The following is a 19,835-nucleotide window of genomic DNA, read 5'->3' as shown; positions in this document are numbered from 1 at the left end:
AATTGAAGAATTCAATAAGAATAACTATTTTATTCTAATTTATTTTACTCAATTTAGATTTCCATTCTACCATTCATTCGTTTTCTACGGTCGGGATATACCATCTCAAAACACAATATAAAATAAAACTTTCTTCATAATGACCTGCAGAATATTAATTTTCAGGGTATTATACTAGCTTATAATTATCATCTGATATTGTTTCAAATCTCAATGTCTCTAACGTTACTTCTCTCGCTTTTTAACATATTCCAGTCTAATGTACCTGTGCTTGTTATTTGGTTTCGTCCGATCGCTCAGTACACGTTCCCACGTGTTACATCTTCACATGACGCACGTGGGGAATACAGAGAGTTTTCGTTTCTAATTTATGTATTTTATTTTAGGGAAATGCTGTTTTCAAAAGAAACACCATGGAGGCGATTAGAGGGCATGTCGTTTGGCTTGTTCTCCGCCGATGAAATAAGGTAATAATGCACTCACACCCAACACAGCTAAAGAACTAGCCGGAGCTCAGTTGAGTATCACTGTAAAGACACCCATGGTTAATGTCTATTAAAAACATACAGTTTATTTAACTTACGCTGAACTTTGTGACAACATGGCCCATATGCTGTCATACTAAAAGCGGGTAAGTTGTTAGCAGTGAAATGCAAACATAGTTTTGTAGACCTTCTGACATCTTCCCCGTGTTATCCGTGTCATAGGAAGCTGAGTGTGAAAAGCATCACTAACTCCCAGCTGCTGGATAATGTGGGCAATGCTGCGGCTAACGGGCTGTATGACCTGGCTCTGGGTCCTGCTGATAACAAGGAGATCTGCTCCACCTGCATGCAGGACTTCACCAGCTGTCCTGGACACTTCGGTCACGTAGATCTGCCCCTTCCCGTCTACAACCCTATGTTTTTCGATGTAAGTGTCAATATGCAGTTGCATGTCCTCCTTTTCAGGTCTCATGCAGTTATGATGTGGGTTTATCTGGGGTTTATGGAGTCTGTCTTTATAGTTTCTTTTGTTTTGGTAGGAATGCATGCATATATGTATATATATATATATATATATATCTATTGACATGAAGAAACAGAACGAACTGAGACAGACTGAATCCAGAAGAACTGTGGCAATGTCTCCAAGATGCTTCAAGAGACCTACCTGCAAAGCTACATTACTGTTAAAAGTTTAAGCACTTGTGTAAAAATGCTGTAAAATAAGGATGCTGTCAAAAATAGATCTTCTTTATCAATTAACTTGTATTAACTAACTGAAATCCACATTTGGTGTGACAACCCTATGTGTTTAAAGCTGCGTTTGCCCTCGGTGCACTTATGCATTGTTTTTCAGGGAGCTTTGCAGGTTTCTTGAAGTATCTTGGTGACACTGTCACAGTTCTTCTGGATTGAGTCTGTCTCAGTTTCATCTGTTTCTTCATGTTACTCCAGACAGACTGATGATGATCAGATCTCTGTGTGTAGCACTGGCTGTTGCGAGGTGCTGCAATCTCTGGATTATTACAATCCCTGGCCAAATGAATGTTTGGAAATGTAAACTTATATTTCCTACTGACACACTGGTGAAAATACTAGTGTACTAGTCATTTTGGCCACCACTGTATATATTCACACACACACACACACACACACACATACTTACATATATATTGTGTAACCCCTAACGTCAATGTCTTTACAGAAATTGTATTTGCTCATCCGGGGTTCATGTCTGGGATGCCACATGTTGAAGTGTCCCAGAACGGCTGTTCATTTGCTGCTGGGCCAGCTGAAGCTCCTGGACGTGGGTGCGATGAAGGAGGTGTACGAGCTTGAGAACGTTCTCAATCAGGTCAGGAGCTTGTCATTAAGCTTAAAGCAAGGTATCTTGTAGAGAGAAGCTGCAGCATCTTTCATTGGACTGAAGGGCTTCTATATTGTGTTGTTGTGGTCCTCTCTTTCAGTTCGTGGAGGTCAATGCTCAGCCGTCTGGAATAGAAATCCAGGAAGCTCTGGAGGCGTTCATCACACCCATTCTGAAAGCCAATGAGGACAACCAGCACACTGCCCCGGTGAGTCTGAAACCCACACATCTCTCTGTTTCGTCTTTTACACACCTTTTCCTTTAGTAGTATCATAGAATCTTTCTAGTTGCATTTTATACATTAACTTTGATTTCAGATCAAACATATCTGTGAGAAAAAGTCCAGTCTCATCAACAGTTTCTGGAGGGTATACATGGGCCCGAGGAAATGTCCGAATTGCAGGTGAGCTCAACTTCTTGGGTCTCCTCTCATTGTTAAGTGAATCAAACATGCGTTCTGCAGTGAGGATGTGTGTGTGTGTGTTTCAGAGCCAGCAGAGTGACTGTGCGCAGAGAACACAACAGCAAACTCATCGTCACACATGGATCATCCGCAGCAAGCACAGAGAAGGACGGTACGTTTACATGTCATGCGTATGCTTTTGTAGTCAGATATCAAAACATTAGGATTCCATCACTTACACAGACAGTGTGGCCAAATGTTTAGTGATTGCTTCACATGACTGAATGAAATCAGTGCAGATATTTTCATTATGCACAACTGTTTGTCTTCACCGCTTTATTTCCCTTTGACTTCACCCAATGCATGAGCACATCACTCAAACAAGCAATAGACAGCGGGAGAGCATGCTCATTTAAATAAGACTGTACTCTGCTGTTTAGTAAAACCACCATTACTGTATCAGTGTGTTGGGGGTGCATCGATGCAAGGCATGCTATCTCTTCAAGAACACTTGTGCATGTGATGAACTGAATATAGCGCAGAAAATAATGCTATATCGTTAAATTCTGACAAGGACTTGAATGTAATAATAATGCATGAAAAAAGAATTTCATAACAGTAGAGCAAACTCTATTATACTGGATAGAATATTTTGCCATTATTTTGAAAATAACGTTTTCTAAATGAATGCAGTCAGTGACGATATTATATAAATTTCTGAATAATTAAAAAATATTTCAAATGTATGTAGTCTATGAAAGTAAGATTCCCTATTAATGTAATCCTGTATCTGGTTTGTGAGTATACAGTATTTGTGTTTGCTTCCAGATGATTCCCTGATTACCAAACGTGGATTCTTGACTCCGAGTCTGGCGCGAGAACACGTCACCAAACTCTGGGAGAAAGAAGGTCAGACCGGTTGAGTGTAATTCCCACTTTCTTTCTAGGAGTCGTAATGCAAACTGAACGGTTTCTTGAATGTGTCTTCTCTAGGTTTCTTCCTGAAGCATCTGTTCGCAGGGTTTGACATGAACAATTCAGAGAAAGGCTTCAGTCCTGAAGTTTTCTTTTTGGAGATGCTTGTGGTTCCTCCATGCAGGTAATTTGATCGCTGTGTGTGCAATGTCCTGGACACCACAACCTGTCGGACATCACATTTTTGACTGTGATTTGTGTTTGTGTGTTTTATAGGTACAGACCTGTTAACCGTTTGGGAGACCAGATGTTCACCAACGGACAGACTGTGAACCTGCAGGCCGTGTTAAAGGATAATTTCATGATCCAGAAACTGCTGGCACTGATCGCTGCTGAGAAGACCAGCGCTACTGAAGACACACAGACAGAGATGGAGCAGGTGCGGAGAACTGATGTCTACAATACACTAAATACACTAGTATGCTAACTGTTTTGTTGTCACAGAGTGATTCAGCGTGTTGCATGAATCTTTCTTTATGTATGTAGTAGTTTAGGACTAGAAAGCTCATTTCAAAATGAGGGTCAAGTGCTTTACCTTCAGATCTTGTTTGTGAAACTAACAAACTAAATATGCTGTTTTAAATGCTGTTTTATAGAATGGTTGCACTCTATTAATTTGGCACAGATTTGAATTAAATATAGAGCAAATTAAAATATAAACAGAAAAGAAAGTATGGGTAACAACAGAATTGCAAATGTTCCCAAAATGAGCTGTTACTGAGTAGGGGGCGGGGCTACGTCATTTGGGACTAAATGATGATTTCTTAAATTCAGTAAATGATAGTAAAAAATTATTTTCTCTGTCAATAACTTTGGTAGCAAAATGACAAAAAGAGTCAACACAAACCAATTTATAAAAACTAAGACAGTTTGACTTTGTTTCCACATGTTGTAGACGGTGCAAAAGATGTTGTTTCCTCATGTTATTGAATGTTTCTGTGTTTAGCGGGAAAATCATGTGAATTTGAGGAAGTACATTGTTCATTTACATTAATCATTTTCAGTAAATTTGGTAGAAGTATTGTTTTGTTGATTTAATTTCAGCTGCTGTATGTGCATGTTAGTTAAATCAGAAAACAATCCAACTGTGTGCAGCTCTTTTCTGATGAGAAGTGCCATGTGTGTTGATGACCTGTGCTTTCTTCAGTCCAGCGAATCCACGGAGATCAGTCAGATCGATCAGAGCTTCTTAACGGGCATCCAAGGCCTGACTCTCACAGACAAGCTCTATAACATGTGGATCCACCTGCAGAGTCACGTCAACATCGTGTTTGACAGCGACATGGACAAACTGATGACGGAGAAGTTCCCCGGCGTCCGTCAGGTCAGTGTGTGTGTGACAGAGCTCAAGCCCAGGACCCATCGTGCACTAACAAACATGGGAACTCCTATAACATCTTTTGTAAAGCCTTTGTCTCTCTTGAATGTGTTTCTCAGCTCTTGGAGAAGAAAGAGGGTTTGTTCAGGAAGCACATGATGGGAAAGCGTGTGGATTACGCTGCACGCTCGGTCATCTGTCCTGATATGTACATCGGAACCAATGAGATCGGAATACCAATGGTAAGACATTGGATTTGACTTTTTAATTGCGAAATATACCCACAATGGGTGATTGTACTTTTTTTTGTGTGGCTCAGTGGTAGAGCATTACATTAGCAGCGCAAAAGGTTGTGGGTTCGATTCCCAGGGAACACATTAGGTAAAAAATTGTTGCATTGCACTGAATGCACAGTAAGTCGCTTTGGATAAAAGCATCTGCTAAATGCATAAATTATTATTGTTCAGAGTCATACAAGAGGCATGAAAGTAGCATTCATTTGTTAAATATCCAGTTTAGCAGCTGCTGTACGAAAGCTTTTGGGGTTTTGAAAGTCGTTTGATATGGTACGTCTAGGTCTTTGCTACCAAGTTGACGTACCCCCAGCCGGTGACCCCCTGGAACGTGAAGGAGCTCCGGCAGGCCGTGCTGAATGGACCCAACGTCCACCCTGGAGCCTCCATGGTCATTAATGAAGACGGGTCCCGAACCATCCTCAGCAGCACCAACCTGACCCAGAGAGAAGCGGTGGCCAAACAGCTCCTGACCCCCAGCACCGGCCAACACAGGATACCCATGAAGATTGTGAGTCAAACACACACTGCTATCTGAATAGATTTGGAGTAATATTATATCAGGTGCATGGGTCACACTGTAAAATAACAGATAAACTCTCACTGTGAAACAGGACCTTAATAGATGTGTGATCAGTGTTTCTGACATTCAGTCAAAACTCATTCAGAATAAACGGAAACTAGTCTGTCACGGATAAAATGAGTGATACCTAAGCTGCAAATAAAGCAGCATTTAAATGTTTTCACAGTTCAATGACAGTGCTATGAGAGTTAAGTGTTAAAAAATAATATTAAAAGATTAAGTCTAGTCAAGTCACCTATATTTATATAGCGCTTTAAACCAAATACATTGCGTCAAAGCAACTGAACAACATTCTTTAGGAAAACAGTGTGTCAATGATGCAAAAAGTGATATTTAATTAAATTATACCTTAAATCTGAAACTGAAACCATCCTGTCAGTAGGTGGCATTGAGTTTATTCATCCAATTGTTCAAACTGATTAATTCAGGAACAAAGCAACCGATTGCTGAATGATTGATTTGTTTAAGATGAGATGATGTGTGTTGCTTGAAGATTGACTACAATCCTGCTGTGGCTTCACTTGCAACTCTTTTTATTAGTGAAAAACACAATATGCACACTATTTGCATCTAAACACACAATACTAACATTTGAAAGCATGCTGATATGTGGGGAAACTGCTCACTGTTTGTGTGATATTGATTATCTATAGCCAAAGATTTTCATTATGCAGAAATATAAGACACAAACTCCATGCAAAGTCAACATTAACATTTTGTATTATTTGTTGATCCAGTCCTTTGACATTTGTTTCTCTCTCCTAGGTAAACCGGCACATCAAGAATGGGGATGTGCTGCTGTTAAACCGTCAGCCCACTCTCCACAGACCCTCGATCCAGGCCCACTGTGCTCGCATCCTGCCCGGGGAGAAGGTGCTCCGACTACACTACGCTAACTGTAAGGCCTACAACGCTGACTTCGACGGTGACGAGATGAACGCTCACTTCCCTCAGAGTGAGCTGGGCAGAGCCGAGGCCTACACACTAGTGAGCACAGACCAGCAGTACTTGGTGCCTAAAGTGAGTCTTCATCTAGAGAATTGAAACGACTTCAATCTGAATTGTCTGCCGTTTTTGATAAACGTCTCATCTCTGGTCTCTGCACCTTCTGTAGGATGGGAAGCCATTGGCCGGCCTGATTCAGGACCACATGGTGTCTGGCGCCAGCATGACGATCCGTGGGTGTTTCTTCACACGGGATCAGTACACAGCGCTGGTCTACAGAGGCCTGACGGATAAGATGGGCAGAGTGAAGCTGCTGCCTCCCGCGCTCCTGAAACCTGTTCCTCTCTGGACAGGGAAGCAGGTACTTCTCATGACGCTGTGATTCGTTTTCATGCGTATTAGGTGTCATTAAGTCACCACTCTTACAGATACTTTCCAAAAAACAAAAAAAAATGATATATGTGACCCTGGAGCACAATAGCAGTCTTAAGTCACTGGGGTATATTTGTAGGAATAGCCAAATATACAATGGATGGGTCAAAATATAAAATTTTCTTTTATGCCAAAAATCATTAGGATATTAAGTTCCACGAAGATATTTTGTGCATTTCTTACTGTAAATATATTAAAACTTTATTTTTCATTAGTAATATGCATTGCTAAGAACTTCATTTGAACAACTTTAAACAAAGGTGATCTGTTTTTGCACCCTCAGATTCCAGATTTTCAAATAGTTGTGTCTCGGTCAAATATTGTCCTCCTAACAAACGAAACATCAATGGAAAGCTTATTTAGTCGGCTTTCATATGATGTATACATCTCAGTTTTGAAAAACTGAAGACTTAAGGTTTTGTAGTCCAGGGTCAGATTTGGACTTGTATAAATCCAGTGTTTCTGCTGTCTCTTCAAGGTGGTGTCGACCCTTCTGCTGAATGTCATCCCAGAAAACAGCATCCCTTTAAACCTGATGGGAAAAGCAAAGATTCCCAGTAAAGCCTGGGTGAAGGAACCTCCCAGAGCTTTTCCAGGGTACAGGCCCGAAACTATGTGTGAATCTCAGGTAACTAAGGAGTACTGTCTATAACACTGCTGTTGCAGCACACTACTGCTCATTTCTTTCAAATTAAACTGTCGTGAAAAGTCTTTTTAACTTTTTCCAGGACTAAGACTAGACAAAGGCAAGAAAATTAATAAACACTAATTATGACCAAATCAAACTAAATATGCTAAAAACAAAATAGGATATTTAACACAGGATGATAAAATTAACACGAGAACACACTCCGCTTCAGTTTTTACAAAGTTTGAAAGAAAAATAATAGTCGGCTCTGTCACAGTAGTAGCTCACGCATGTACCGTATTTTCCGGACTATAAGTCGCGTTTTTTTCATAGTTTGGCTGGTCCTGCGACTTATAGTCAGGTGCGACTTATCAAAATTAATTTGACATGAACCGAGAGAAATGAACCAAAATAAATAAACCAATATAAAGCATTACCGTCTCCAGCCACGAGAGGGCGCTCTATGCTGCTCAGTGCTCCTGTAGTCTACCCCTAATAAACAGAGCGCCCTCTGATGGCTGGACACGGTAATGTTTTATCTTGGTTCTGAATAAATGCGACTTATAGTCCAGTGCAACTTATATATGTTTTTTTTCCTCGTCATGACTTATTTTTGGACAGATGCGACTTATACTCAGCTGCGACTTATAGTCCGAAAAATATGGTAATAAAATCTGTTTGGTGTAAGAGCCTATTTTAGGCTTTGTGTTTTTATGACAGTTAGCACACTGAGAATTCTCATTCTTAATAGTGTTTCTCATTTCATTATTAACGCAATGATCTTTATTGTAGTCAGCAGTTGTGTTGTTTTTGGAGGCCTGTTTTAAATTGAGTTGTAGTCTAGTCTTTGTGTGAAGCTGTCATTTTAGTTTTTATTAGTTTTAGTCACGTTCATACTTTTAGTTGACTGGAACTTGACTAGACTAAAAAAAAGTCTTATTTTAGTCAGAATTATCTATGACTACTTTCGTCTAGTTTCAGTCAATGAAAATTGTATTTTAGTCTCTCTTTAGTAATGCAATTCTATTTAATCCAGTCAATATAATATATTCCTAGTAGTATAGACAAAACCAGAAAAAGAATACATCTATAATTGACCTGATGCAGCCCTTGAAGTGAGACACAGGACACAGAAATACTGCAAAATAATGATAATAATGTGACTAAACGAGACTAAATAACGTTATAACAATTCGTTTTGCTCAACGAAAATGAAGAGATATTTTAGCATAGTTTTTATTTTGTAAACCACATTTAGTCTTGTTTTAATTCATCAACAATAGTGCATTATACATTTAATTATAGTCATTGTCACGTGACCAGCATTTACGTCTCGTCTTGTTTTCGTCACGTGATAAAGGTTCATTGACGACGAAATTTAGTCAAAGTTTTCGTTGACGAAAGCAACACTAGTCAGCAGTTCAGATACTATGATTAAATGGTAAATGCTTCCAGTTGCAGTAATGAGTTATGTTTCTTTGTTTTTGTCTTGGAGTAATCAAAATGAGGGGGAATTGGTTAATTGTCATGAAAATAATTGTATGACATGATAGCCGATGTATATTAGAGATTATATTAAAGCTCGAACACAACAATGATTACAGCTGCTCAGAGTTGTGTCCAGTAGTTTAAAGCTGCGAGAAAATGACTTTTTCCTTAAATCTGTGATTTGGATATTTAGGAGACTGTGGAAAATGGATTTTGTTTGACATCATAATGATCAGTTTATTGACTCATCACTGTATGATGTGACACATGATTCGACTCGTGAGGATGCATAGACGAGGCTGTAAGATGGGAGACTGTGCTGTGTGCTTCAGGTGGTGATTCGTCAGGGAGAGCTCTTGCTGGGGGTCCTGGATAAGGCTCACTATGGCAGCTCGGCGTACGGTTTGGTGCACTGCTGCTACGAGCTCTACGGAGGACAGACCAGCGGTAAACTGCTCAGCTGTCTGGCACGACTCTTCACTGCTTACCTGCAGCTGTACCGCGGCTTCACGCTGGGTAAGATCACGCTCCACACCTGCTCGTCTGGATGAACACTTCACGTACAGTGGTGCTTTTTATTAAAGTTTTTTCTGTTTCTGACAGGTGTGGAAGACATTCTAGTGAAAGATGGAGCCAACAAACAGAGAAGGAAAATTATCCAAAAGTCAGTCACGTGTGGCTCCAAGGTAACCTCACTGAGATTGACCTGTTACACAGCACCTTTTGAAGAAACAAAACATATCGTAAAAACACCTCTCAGAAATATGATCAGGTCAAGCTTCAGATGACGAATTATCAGAAAAGTTTATTAGCTATAACATGATTATATACACACACTAGAAAATAAATGAAGAGATGTCTCATTAAGAGAAATTACTTGGTTTAGTGAAAGTAATATCATTTTTTTTTTTTTTTTTTTTTTTTAATTTAATCCACATATTGGGTATTAATGTTCATTTTTGACTTGGAAAACTAAAGTTTTTTTTTATTGATTAGAAAATGTATTTTAACTGCAGTAGGAGCAATACAAGTATTCACTTCCTTTGTAATGTAAGGTCTGTAAGCTCACTTAAGTCAGTTTCTCTGTTGCTTATTGGATATTTATTGAGAAATTATCCAAAGATAGTATGATAGACTTTTTATTATTAATTTTGAAGCATAATGTTGTCTGTAATCTTACAGTGACGTACTCCCATTCTCTCTGTCTGTGAAGAGTGTGTGGATCTTTTGTCCTCGGGATGTCTGTTGTCTCTCCCCTTCATTTGCTTGTGTTCGTTCAGTATTGTGCTTGTCTTGTCTTCAAGCAGAGGTCATGTTCCTACACTTTCTTGCTTTAACACAGGCTCTCCAGGCTGCGTTTAACCTGCCTGCAGATGCTGGAGACACCGAAGCCAGAGAACGCTGGCAAGACGCACATCTGAACACAGACCAGAGAGATTTCAACATGGTGGACCTGAAGTTTAAAGAGGAAGTCAATCAAGTGAACAACAACATCAACAAGGTGCTCGTCTAAACAGGACATCTTGGAAATGCAGAGCTTGTGTCTCGACGGGTTTCATCACTTGTGATCTGTTGTTATCAGGTGTGCATGCCGCTGGGTCTCCACCGCTCCTTCCCCGAAAACAACCTCCAGCTGATGGTGCAGTCAGGAGCCAAGGGCTCCACTGTCAACACTATGCAGGTGACCTTTGCCCTTTATCTGCATTCAGCAGCTCAATGTAGCAGCTCTTTTATTACTATTACTACTACTTTTACAGAGTTCCTCCACCTCTTAAAATAGGTCTTAAATAAGTCTTAAATTGTAAAACGAAAGTTTTAACTCATATTTTAAGTGGTCCTAAACTCGGGAATGGAAAATCAGGAATGTGATTGTCAATCTTCAGAAGTTGATGATTTTTAATACAATTTGAGCACTGCACAAAAAAAAAGACAATTGAAAAATTGGGATTAAAAAAAAAGTACGTTTTAAAGTAATATTATTCGATCTAATGCACTTTGAGAGTTCAAAATTAAGAGCTCCAACCGGTGTCCTTAACTCAAGTCAGAAAAACGGGACGCGACCCTCTTTTTATGTGTGATATATCGTCTCGGTCTAAATTACATTCACACTGATGTTTTAGGAAGCAAAAGAAATTAGAATATAATAACAACAGTGACAATAGTAGCCATGTATTGCACAACAATCGCACTGTACAATAATTGAAAATGAATATTTATAGGTATATTATTTACGCTTTACACTACAGTAGGGAAATTCTAATACTTATTTGTTCATTTCTTCACTTGAGAGATGTTTTGAATTTGGGCTGCATTTAACCCACCAGCTGTCAGCAATTCATTCTGCACTTTCATGCTTTTATTCTGAAGGAAAACTCCAGCTTCAGTGAAAACCTGCTTCAAAAACACATCTCAGTTCAAATCTAGTCCAATGCTGTAATCATCTGCTGTAACTGGTGGCTGTTGTGCAATAAATAAACCGTGAATACTGACTTTTATTTTGCCTGGATGACCTATTGTTTCATATTGTCATGCGACCATGATAATATTGAGACAGTTTTGATATTGATCATATAATTTTACCTGATCTTGGATCAGTTTTCTACATTTGACCAGCAGTCGTCACTTTTTTTTTTCTCCCATCACTACTGTACATTTAAGCCATGTGATTGTTAATGGTCTACAGTTGATCAGTGATGACAGTGGTCAACCCAGATGTTAGCATGGCATGTTATTCAGCTGTGATCTTCCTGTGTCTGTGCAGATCTCCTGTTTATTGGGTCAGATTGAGCTGGAGGGCCGCCGGCCGCCTCTGATGCCTTCTGGGAAGTCCCTGCCCTGCTTTCAGCCCTATGAACCTCAGCCGCGATCCGGAGGATTCGTGACCGGCAGATTCTTGACGGGGATCAAACCTCCTGTACGTTCAGACTGAACTGCTCTTGATTCATTTCACAAAGTCTCAATCTTATTTTAAGGAGAACTATTCATTTAAACTCTTTTTTTTTATTTTATTTCTTTGTTTCAGGAGTTCTTTTTCCATTGTATGGCTGGTCGTGAAGGTCTTGTGGACACTGCAGTCAAAACCAGTCGCTCTGGTTATTTGCAGAGGTAGATCTGGCTCTGACTGAAAGCTGATTGTAGTGTTCAGGTTCACTGTGTAGTGACACATACTGTCATTGGGTGCTCCAGGTGTGTGATCAAGCATCTCGAGGGTCTCGTGGTCCAATACGATCTGACTGTGCGAGACAGCGATGGAAGTGTGGTCCAGTTTCTTTACGGAGAGGACGGCCTGGACATCCCCAAGACCCAGTTCCTTCAGCCGCAGCAGTTCCCTTTCATCGAAGACAACTACGAGGTGATAATTGTGACTACTGATCATGATTGGTGTTATTTTTGTTGGGAAATCTCTCTTTGCATTTCAGCAGAATTACAAGATTACATAGACATGTCTGTTCAACAGTGCGCTGGTGGAAGAAGACATTTAACATTTTATATAATGCACCATTCTCTAGGTGATCCGAAAGTCAAAGTGTTTGGATGAAGTTCTGGCTAAAATGGACTCAGGGGCAACATTTAGTCACTTTAGGGCTATCAAGAAATGGAAATCCAAACATGAGTGTGTTTCACCGCGAGACGGTGCCTTCCTGCTCTACTCACAGAAGAAACTGAGCAAGCTGAAGTGTCAAGTAGAAACCCAGACGCTGGCCAATGGGAGAGAGCCAGCCACTCTACAGGTACTGAAGCATTGTAGATGGGTCTCCTTGTGCCTTCATTACCTACATGACAGTGAGTTTTGTGTGTTTAGCTCTTGGAGAATTGGAGAGCTCTGGATGAGTCTGGCCGTAGGAAGTATTTAAAGAAGACGTCTCATTGTCCAGACCCGTGTCTGGCTCTTTACCGGCCGGACATCTGCTTCGGTTCAGTGTCTGAGACGTTCGACTCCATTGTTGAGTCGTATCTGGATCGGTTCAGTGTCAAGCAGGAGTTTCAGACCTCCTCAGAAAGCATTGACACAGATAGGTAAGACCTCTCGGTTGACTATTCATTTACATATCTGGATTAAAGCGCCACTTGTAGAATGTAAATTTGGAAATATCATGTCAAAGTAAAATTGATCTCCATTGTCCACGATAATATTTAATGTAGACTCATAGGTTTCCTATCGTACATATGTGACCCTGGAGTCTGAAGTCGCTGGGATATTTGTAGCAATATCCAAAAATAGACTGTATGGGACAAAATTATAGATTTTTCTTTTATGCCAAAAATCATTAGGATATTAAGTAAAGATCAAGTTTCATGAAGATATTTTGTAAATTCCCTACTGTATATATATCAAAACTAAATTTGTAATTAGTAATATGCATTGCTAAGAACTTCATTTGGACAACTTTAAGGAGATTTTCTCAGTATTTTGATTTTTTTGGCACCCTCAGATTCCAGATTTACAAATAGTTGATATAAAGTTCAAAATAGTTCAAATAGCCAAATATTGTCCTGTCTATTCGAACAAACCTTACATCAACGGAAAGCTTATTTTTGATGGTTTCAGATTAATTTTATTATTATTATTTTTTTTTTTAGTTGACCCTTATGAATGCTTTTGTGGTTCAGGGTCTCACATGCTATAAAAAAAATTTTTCTTTTACAGAAACTGGGAGTATTCTCAAGCAACTTAAATTATTTAAATTAAAAATAGGTTTCAGAAATGTTAAGAGCTGAATGTTCTTCAGGGATCCCACTCTTCTGAAGAAATAATTTTACATGATTTTTGAGCCATTCATGATTTAATGAATAATAATTAAGAAATATATATATATATATATATATATATATATATATATATATATATATATATATATATATATATATATATATATATATATATATATATATATATAATTTTTTTTTTTTTTTTTTTTTTTTTTTTTTTATTAGGTTACATCAGATATCCAGTTTGTGGGAACCTTGGTTCTTTTTCTGAAAAAAAAGGGAGGGGTTGTTAAGGAGGTTAATTTAAATGAGATATTAATTAGAGATGTTAATGTGTTTTAGCTTATTTTAATGCTCATTTAGTCTTGTTTTGAATAAGTTGAATTCTTCTTCCCCTGGTTGAGAGCCACTTCAGTGTGTTCAGTTCCCTCTGTGTGTGCTGACAGATTGAGGCATCTCCTGCAGCTGAAGTGGCAGCGGTCTCTGTGTGACCCTGGAGAGGCCGTGGGTCTGCTGGCCGCTCAGAGCATCGGCGAGCCGTCCACACAGATGACCCTCAACACCTTCCACTTCGCCGGCAGAGGGGAGATGAATGTCACCCTGGGTATACCAAGGTCAGGTTCATTCAGCAGTCAGTACTCATGATCCTCTGTCCATGCACCAGATCAAAAACTAATACGCTTTCCTTTATTTGAAAAGTTTCAATGTTAATCTAAACTACTTTGACACAGTTGCATGCAGACTTAAAGTATAGTTTTTGTGTTACTGGTATTCACCTACAAAAAAACCTTTCAATGTGAAACCCTCTTCTGCAGATTAAGAGAAATACTGATGGTTGCGAGCTCTAACATCAAAACCCCTATGATGAGCATTCCTGTCCGGATGAACAAGAAAGCCTTGAAACGTGTGAAGACGCTGCGGAAGAAGATAACGCGTGTGTGTTTGTCAGAGGTGAGCACAGCTTGTTTCAGCGTGCTGTGTTATTTTCCTCTCCACTAGCAATCTCAAATCTGGTTCATGGTCCTGTGCTCAAATATGGGAACTAAAGGACTAGTTAACCTAAAAATGAAAATAGCCATTATTTCCTCATAAAGATTAGGTTGAAAAAAAAACAATGAGGTTTTTAGTCTCTCTATTCCAAGTCCATGCAACCAAAACTAAACGTACATAAAGAGTAATCCAGAAGAATAGAGTTGTCAAACCTCATTGGTTCTCACACAGAAGGTAAGCATATGTAAATAAAAGCTTTAATTAAATCATATAAAGCAAACGTGTTGTCCTCAGAAGACTTGCTTGATTCAAATGGATCATTTTTCACTGTGTCTTCTGTATTGAACTTTCTATAGTATTAAATGTTGGTGTAATCAGAATTTCAGTAAAAGGACAGAAAACTCTTAATTTAATACAGGAGATTTCCACACATTTCCCATTTACTTTCCTCATGTGGAAATATGGATATACGCCAAAACATCTGTTTGTTTTACAGTCAAAAGGATGTCATACAAGTTTGGAAAAGAATGATAAAGGTCATTGCAGTCATTATAAGTGTATAAACTCCCATGTGCTCTTGATATTTCCGAGGACAGGTGCTTCACAAAGTGGATGTGATCGAAACCTTCCGCTTGGTCGAGAAACGGAGCCAGAAGTCACGGGTTTTCACACTCACTTTCCACTTCCTGCCCCCCGAGCGATACCAGCAAGACAAGCTCCTCACCCCTGATGAGATTCTGCATTTCATGGAGCAGAAGTACGCCTAAAGCCATTCAGCCGCTTCACCACCCACAGAGGCTTTCCTCAGTATCTCACAGACCTGTTTGTACATTACAGGTTCTTTCGCATGCTGCTGGAGGCCGTTAAGAAGCTGAGCGCTAAACTGGCGGCTGTCAATGTGGTTGATACACGCAAAGCCACGGTCAGTGACAATGATCGAGATGCTAGCGGCGCCGCGGACAAAGAGGTAAGCAGTCACTACAAGACGCGGATGTGCCGTTGCCACACCATAAATGTGTAACAAGTAGGCCTGGGCGATATATCGAATATTAGCGATAGTATCAGAATAATTTTGATGACGATGTAAAATTTTAATATATCGGGAATATTGAATATTTCAAATTCAAGCATACTTTCCCAAAAGAACACGCCGAATGTCCGAAAAATGAACCTGTAACTGCTCTTCGCTCCTCTACTACGAGAGCTTAATGATAGCGGTTGCCAGATAACAAGAGTTTAAATCTCCGAATCAGAGCTCCACTGTTACAAGGATACATTTTCTGCCCGGTGTTTGCTTATTTTAAGCAATCTGGCAACCATGCGCACATGCTCACTCCTCATTGCGGAAGAGCCGCCGACGATAATCTGAAAACACTAACAAACTGGAATTGAGCGATCTAATGAAAGCGTCGTTCAGCCGGTCTGTGTTCTGTCATGAGATCTCAACTGTATTGTTTGCATTTGTGATCGCAAAATAAATGCACTTACTCGACCGCTGATGTTTGAATAGAGAAATATAGACTATGGCCAATTGGAATTACTATTGGGGAATTTCACTGATATGTTTACCAGTTTCCATAATATAGACAGAGAGAATGCAGAAGTCTTTGGTATTCATTTATATATATTTATATATAAGAAATAACTATGTGCTTCAGCAACTAGCTCCCCATCTAAGAGGGTTTTTAATGTCAGAAGGAACATAGTTTCATGCCACAGAGCTTTCTCTTAAAACCGCAGACAGTTGACAGACTTGTGTTCTTAGCTTAAAAACTTGTTAAAAAAATTAAAATAAAATACTTATCCCAGTTGCATAGTATAAATTGTGAATTGCATCCACTAAAAAGTTGACAGAATGCACTTTCTGTACTTAATTTGCACTGCTTCAGTTACATATAGGCCTACATGTATTCATTTAATAAAAAGCAGTAAGTGATCTCTTGGTCTAGATTTTTTAACTGCTTAAGCTGTTTAATCTAAATTGTTTTTTTGTTTTTTATGGATAAAAGAAAATCATTTCTTTTTTTTTTATTATTTAAATGCAAATGCAAACATATCGAGATATATATCGAATATCGTAAAAATTTGGACAATATCGAGATATCATTTTTTTATATATATCGCCCAGCCCTAGTAACAAGCACAGCTTTCTTGACTTCTTCACAGGATGATGGCGAGGAGGATGCAGAAAACAGGATTGTGGACGATGAGGCGAATGAAGGTGATGCAGATGCCACAGATTCCAGGAGAAAAGAAAAACAAGAAGAGGAGGTATCAGGATTCACCCGATCTCTGAATATAATCATGGTCTTACTGTGAAGAATGGTTTTGAGTGGAGATGTGCTTCTGTGTCATTATCGGGACCTTGCTGCTTCATTTCACTATATGCTCTGCTTGTTCTGGGTAACAGCATTGTGTTTGGTGGCCTATCAAATCAATTTTTCCTAAATTCACATTCCACTTTAGTGGTTTAGTTCAATTTGAATAAAAACATGATTTGATCAATTTAATTCAAATCTTTTGCATAATTCATTAAACTTTTAACAGGAATAGATAGAGCCCTATGAAATCTTTTATTTTATTTTCTAAAATTCTGTTTTGGGTTTTAAACAATTCCTTTCAGGCTTGCACAAAAAATGCACAATTTAAAACATGAATTAATTAAATTTTATTTATTCATCAAAATTTTTCCAAATTCCACAATAACTATACAACAAATTGCACTTTGACTTCCACTTAAAGTCCTGTCTGTGTGGTCTGACCCTTCAGGTGGACTATGAGAGTGAGGAGGGAGAGGAGGCCGTTGATGAGGAGCCGGAGGATGTGGCTGAGGACAGACAGGAAGAGGCAGATACTCAGGAGAACTCTGAGGAAGGCTCTGGAGAAAGCCAAGCATCAGACCAGACCCAGAGTCTCAACAGATCTGAAGAGCTGAAGGGATCTTCGCAGGACTCCATGAGGATCAGCGCTGTGCTTCAGTTGAGCGCCGCCATTGAGGACTACAAATATGACACCAACAATGGGCTGTGGTGTGAGGTCTGCACAAATCAATGTCTTCATTCACACATTTCGTGCTCTTGAGGGATGCACTGAAACTATTTTTACACTTTGATGCTATACTCTTAAAAAATTCTTGTATATCCATTTCTGATTCCATGAAGTGTTACCATACCTTTACTAGAAATGATGGTGTCCGTTAAAGAGAGAATAATATGTTGGTCAGATGCGTGAATCTACCAGTATTTGACTAGTAACTATACTCAGTTAAATATTGTGAAATAAGTTTCGGGATTCCATCATAATTCCACAGTTTGGCGTCAGTAAGATCTTTTTCTAACAAAGGCACATTTAATCAAATTAAAAAATGCATCACTGGTTTTCATAAAAATATGAAGCAGCACAGCTGTTTACAACATTGATAGACATCAGCATAATAGAGTGATTCCTGAAGGATGATGTAATACTGTGATGACTGACAACTCGGTCATCAGAGGAATAAAGTAAAGTCATTTGTGACACTGGAACAGTACTATATTTGTAGCAATAGCCAAAAATACATTGCATGGGTCAAAATGATTGATTTTGTCTTTTATGCCAAAAATCATTAGGATAAGTAAAGATCATATTCCATGAAGATATTTTGTAAATGCATATAGTAATATGCATTGCTAATAAATTAATTTGAACTTTAAAGGCGTTTTTCTCAGTATTTAGATTTTCTTGCACCCTCAGATTCCAGATTTTCAAATAGTCGTGTCTCGGCCAAATATTGTCCGATCCTAATAGACCATACATCAATGCTTATTTATTTATTTTTACTTAGAAAAACATTTTTAAATCTTACCTGCCCCAAACCTTTGAATGGTAGTGTATATGTGTGTAATATGTAATAGATAGAAACCCCATATTGTTTAAACTAGTAGCCATATGGAACCAAAGCAGTAGTATCAGTGTTGTTACAGCAATGATATTGGTGATTTCATATTCATAATGCATTGCTGCTTGTGTTTGACAGCTGACCCTGGTCCTACCCCTCACTAAAGTGCACTTTGACCTCACGTCAGTGGTGGTGAAGCAGGCTCAGAACGCCATCATCATGGAGACCAAGGGTATCACTCGCTGCTTGTTAAATGAAGTCACCACAAAGGACGGCAAAAAAGAGATGATGCTCAACACAGAGGGCATCAACATGCATGAGATGTTCAGACACGCTGATGTGAGTCCAATACAGTCTTCAAATTCAATTGGACATGAATACATTGGCACTAGTATGACAGCTGTCCAAATATGAAATGTGATGCAATGTTTTTGTTGTACTAGATCCTGGACTTGAACCGGTTGTACTCCAACGAGGTTCATGCTATGGCCAACACGTACGGTATAGAGGTGGCCCTCAGAGTCATTGAGAAGGAGATTAAAGATGTGTTTGCTGTCTATGGTAATAAAGCAGAACAGGACTGTCTGACACTCATATAGATGTGTGTTTCATCGGAGATCTGACTGGTTCCTCTGTTCACAGGTATCGAGGTGGACCCACGCCATCTCTCTCTAGTGGCTGACTACATGTGTTTCGAGGGAGTGTACAAGCCTCTAAACAGATTTGGCATTCAATCCAACAGCTCCCCGCTGCAACAGATGACCTTTGAGACCAGTTACAAGTTTTTAAAGCAAGCCACGATGCTGGGTACAATACAATAGTCTTTCCTAATTTAATAATGATGCATATTGTCGATAAAGATTACAGTAGTAGTATAGTTAAGTCATGTTCTGGTATATAATTATGCATGCATGCTTCTTTTTTTAGGTTCTTATGACAATCTCAGCTCGCCCTCAGCTTGCTTGGTTGTGGGAAAAGTTGTGAAAGGAGGAACCGGCCTCTTCGATCTGAAACAGCCGTTATAGCAAAGGACCGGGATTGGAGATTTGGTTCGCTCCCTGCTACGGATTACAGAATTACAAACAGCTGATTTTCTTGTCTATAACATCAATAAATATTTTTTTTTCGTTTGACTTCTTGTAATTGTATGATTGTCGTTATTGTTTATTATTATTAAAATGCAAAATAAAAGTATCCATTTTCAAAAGCACAAAAATTAAATAAAATTTAAAATGTTATTTCTGTATACAGTACATTCACAGTTGAAATAAAATATTAAATACAATTAGAACTTGTTAAAGCTTCATGGTTTTATTCACATTTGTATTAAATCTAGATTAAC

General features: G+C 38.9%; 1 protein-coding gene across 1 annotated transcript; it reads left to right on the top strand.

Moving 5' to 3' along the window:
- The first annotated feature begins 390 nt into the window (after positions 1-390).
- Positions 391-19,631, top strand: polr1a (RNA polymerase I subunit A). Its single transcript, XM_026279695.1, has 34 exons — positions 391-467; positions 708-912; positions 1,690-1,839; positions 1,952-2,059; positions 2,169-2,254; positions 2,341-2,426; positions 3,083-3,163; positions 3,248-3,353; positions 3,446-3,608; positions 4,377-4,553; positions 4,667-4,789; positions 5,124-5,351; positions 6,189-6,443; positions 6,538-6,729; positions 7,279-7,428; positions 9,249-9,432; positions 9,520-9,602; positions 10,259-10,417; positions 10,499-10,597; positions 11,678-11,830; positions 11,939-12,021; positions 12,103-12,268; positions 12,426-12,647; positions 12,719-12,933; positions 14,073-14,240; positions 14,442-14,577; positions 15,213-15,373; positions 15,454-15,583; positions 16,783-16,887; positions 17,386-17,652; positions 18,632-18,832; positions 18,937-19,054; positions 19,136-19,300; positions 19,421-19,631. The coding sequence occupies exons 1-34, from the start codon at positions 391-393 to the stop codon at positions 19,516-19,518; spliced, it is 5,100 nt and encodes a 1,699-aa protein (XP_026135480.1). The 3' UTR covers positions 19,519-19,631.
- Positions 19,632-19,835: the final 204 nt, after the last annotated feature.

Source organism: Carassius auratus, chromosome 14 (assembly GCF_003368295.1).
Source record: "Carassius auratus strain Wakin chromosome 14, ASM336829v1, whole genome shotgun sequence".
NCBI classification, from domain to species: domain Eukaryota; kingdom Metazoa; phylum Chordata; class Actinopteri; order Cypriniformes; family Cyprinidae; genus Carassius; species Carassius auratus.
Note: the sequence above shows the minus strand (reverse complement) of the source record. Positions and strands in the feature narration are given on the sequence as shown.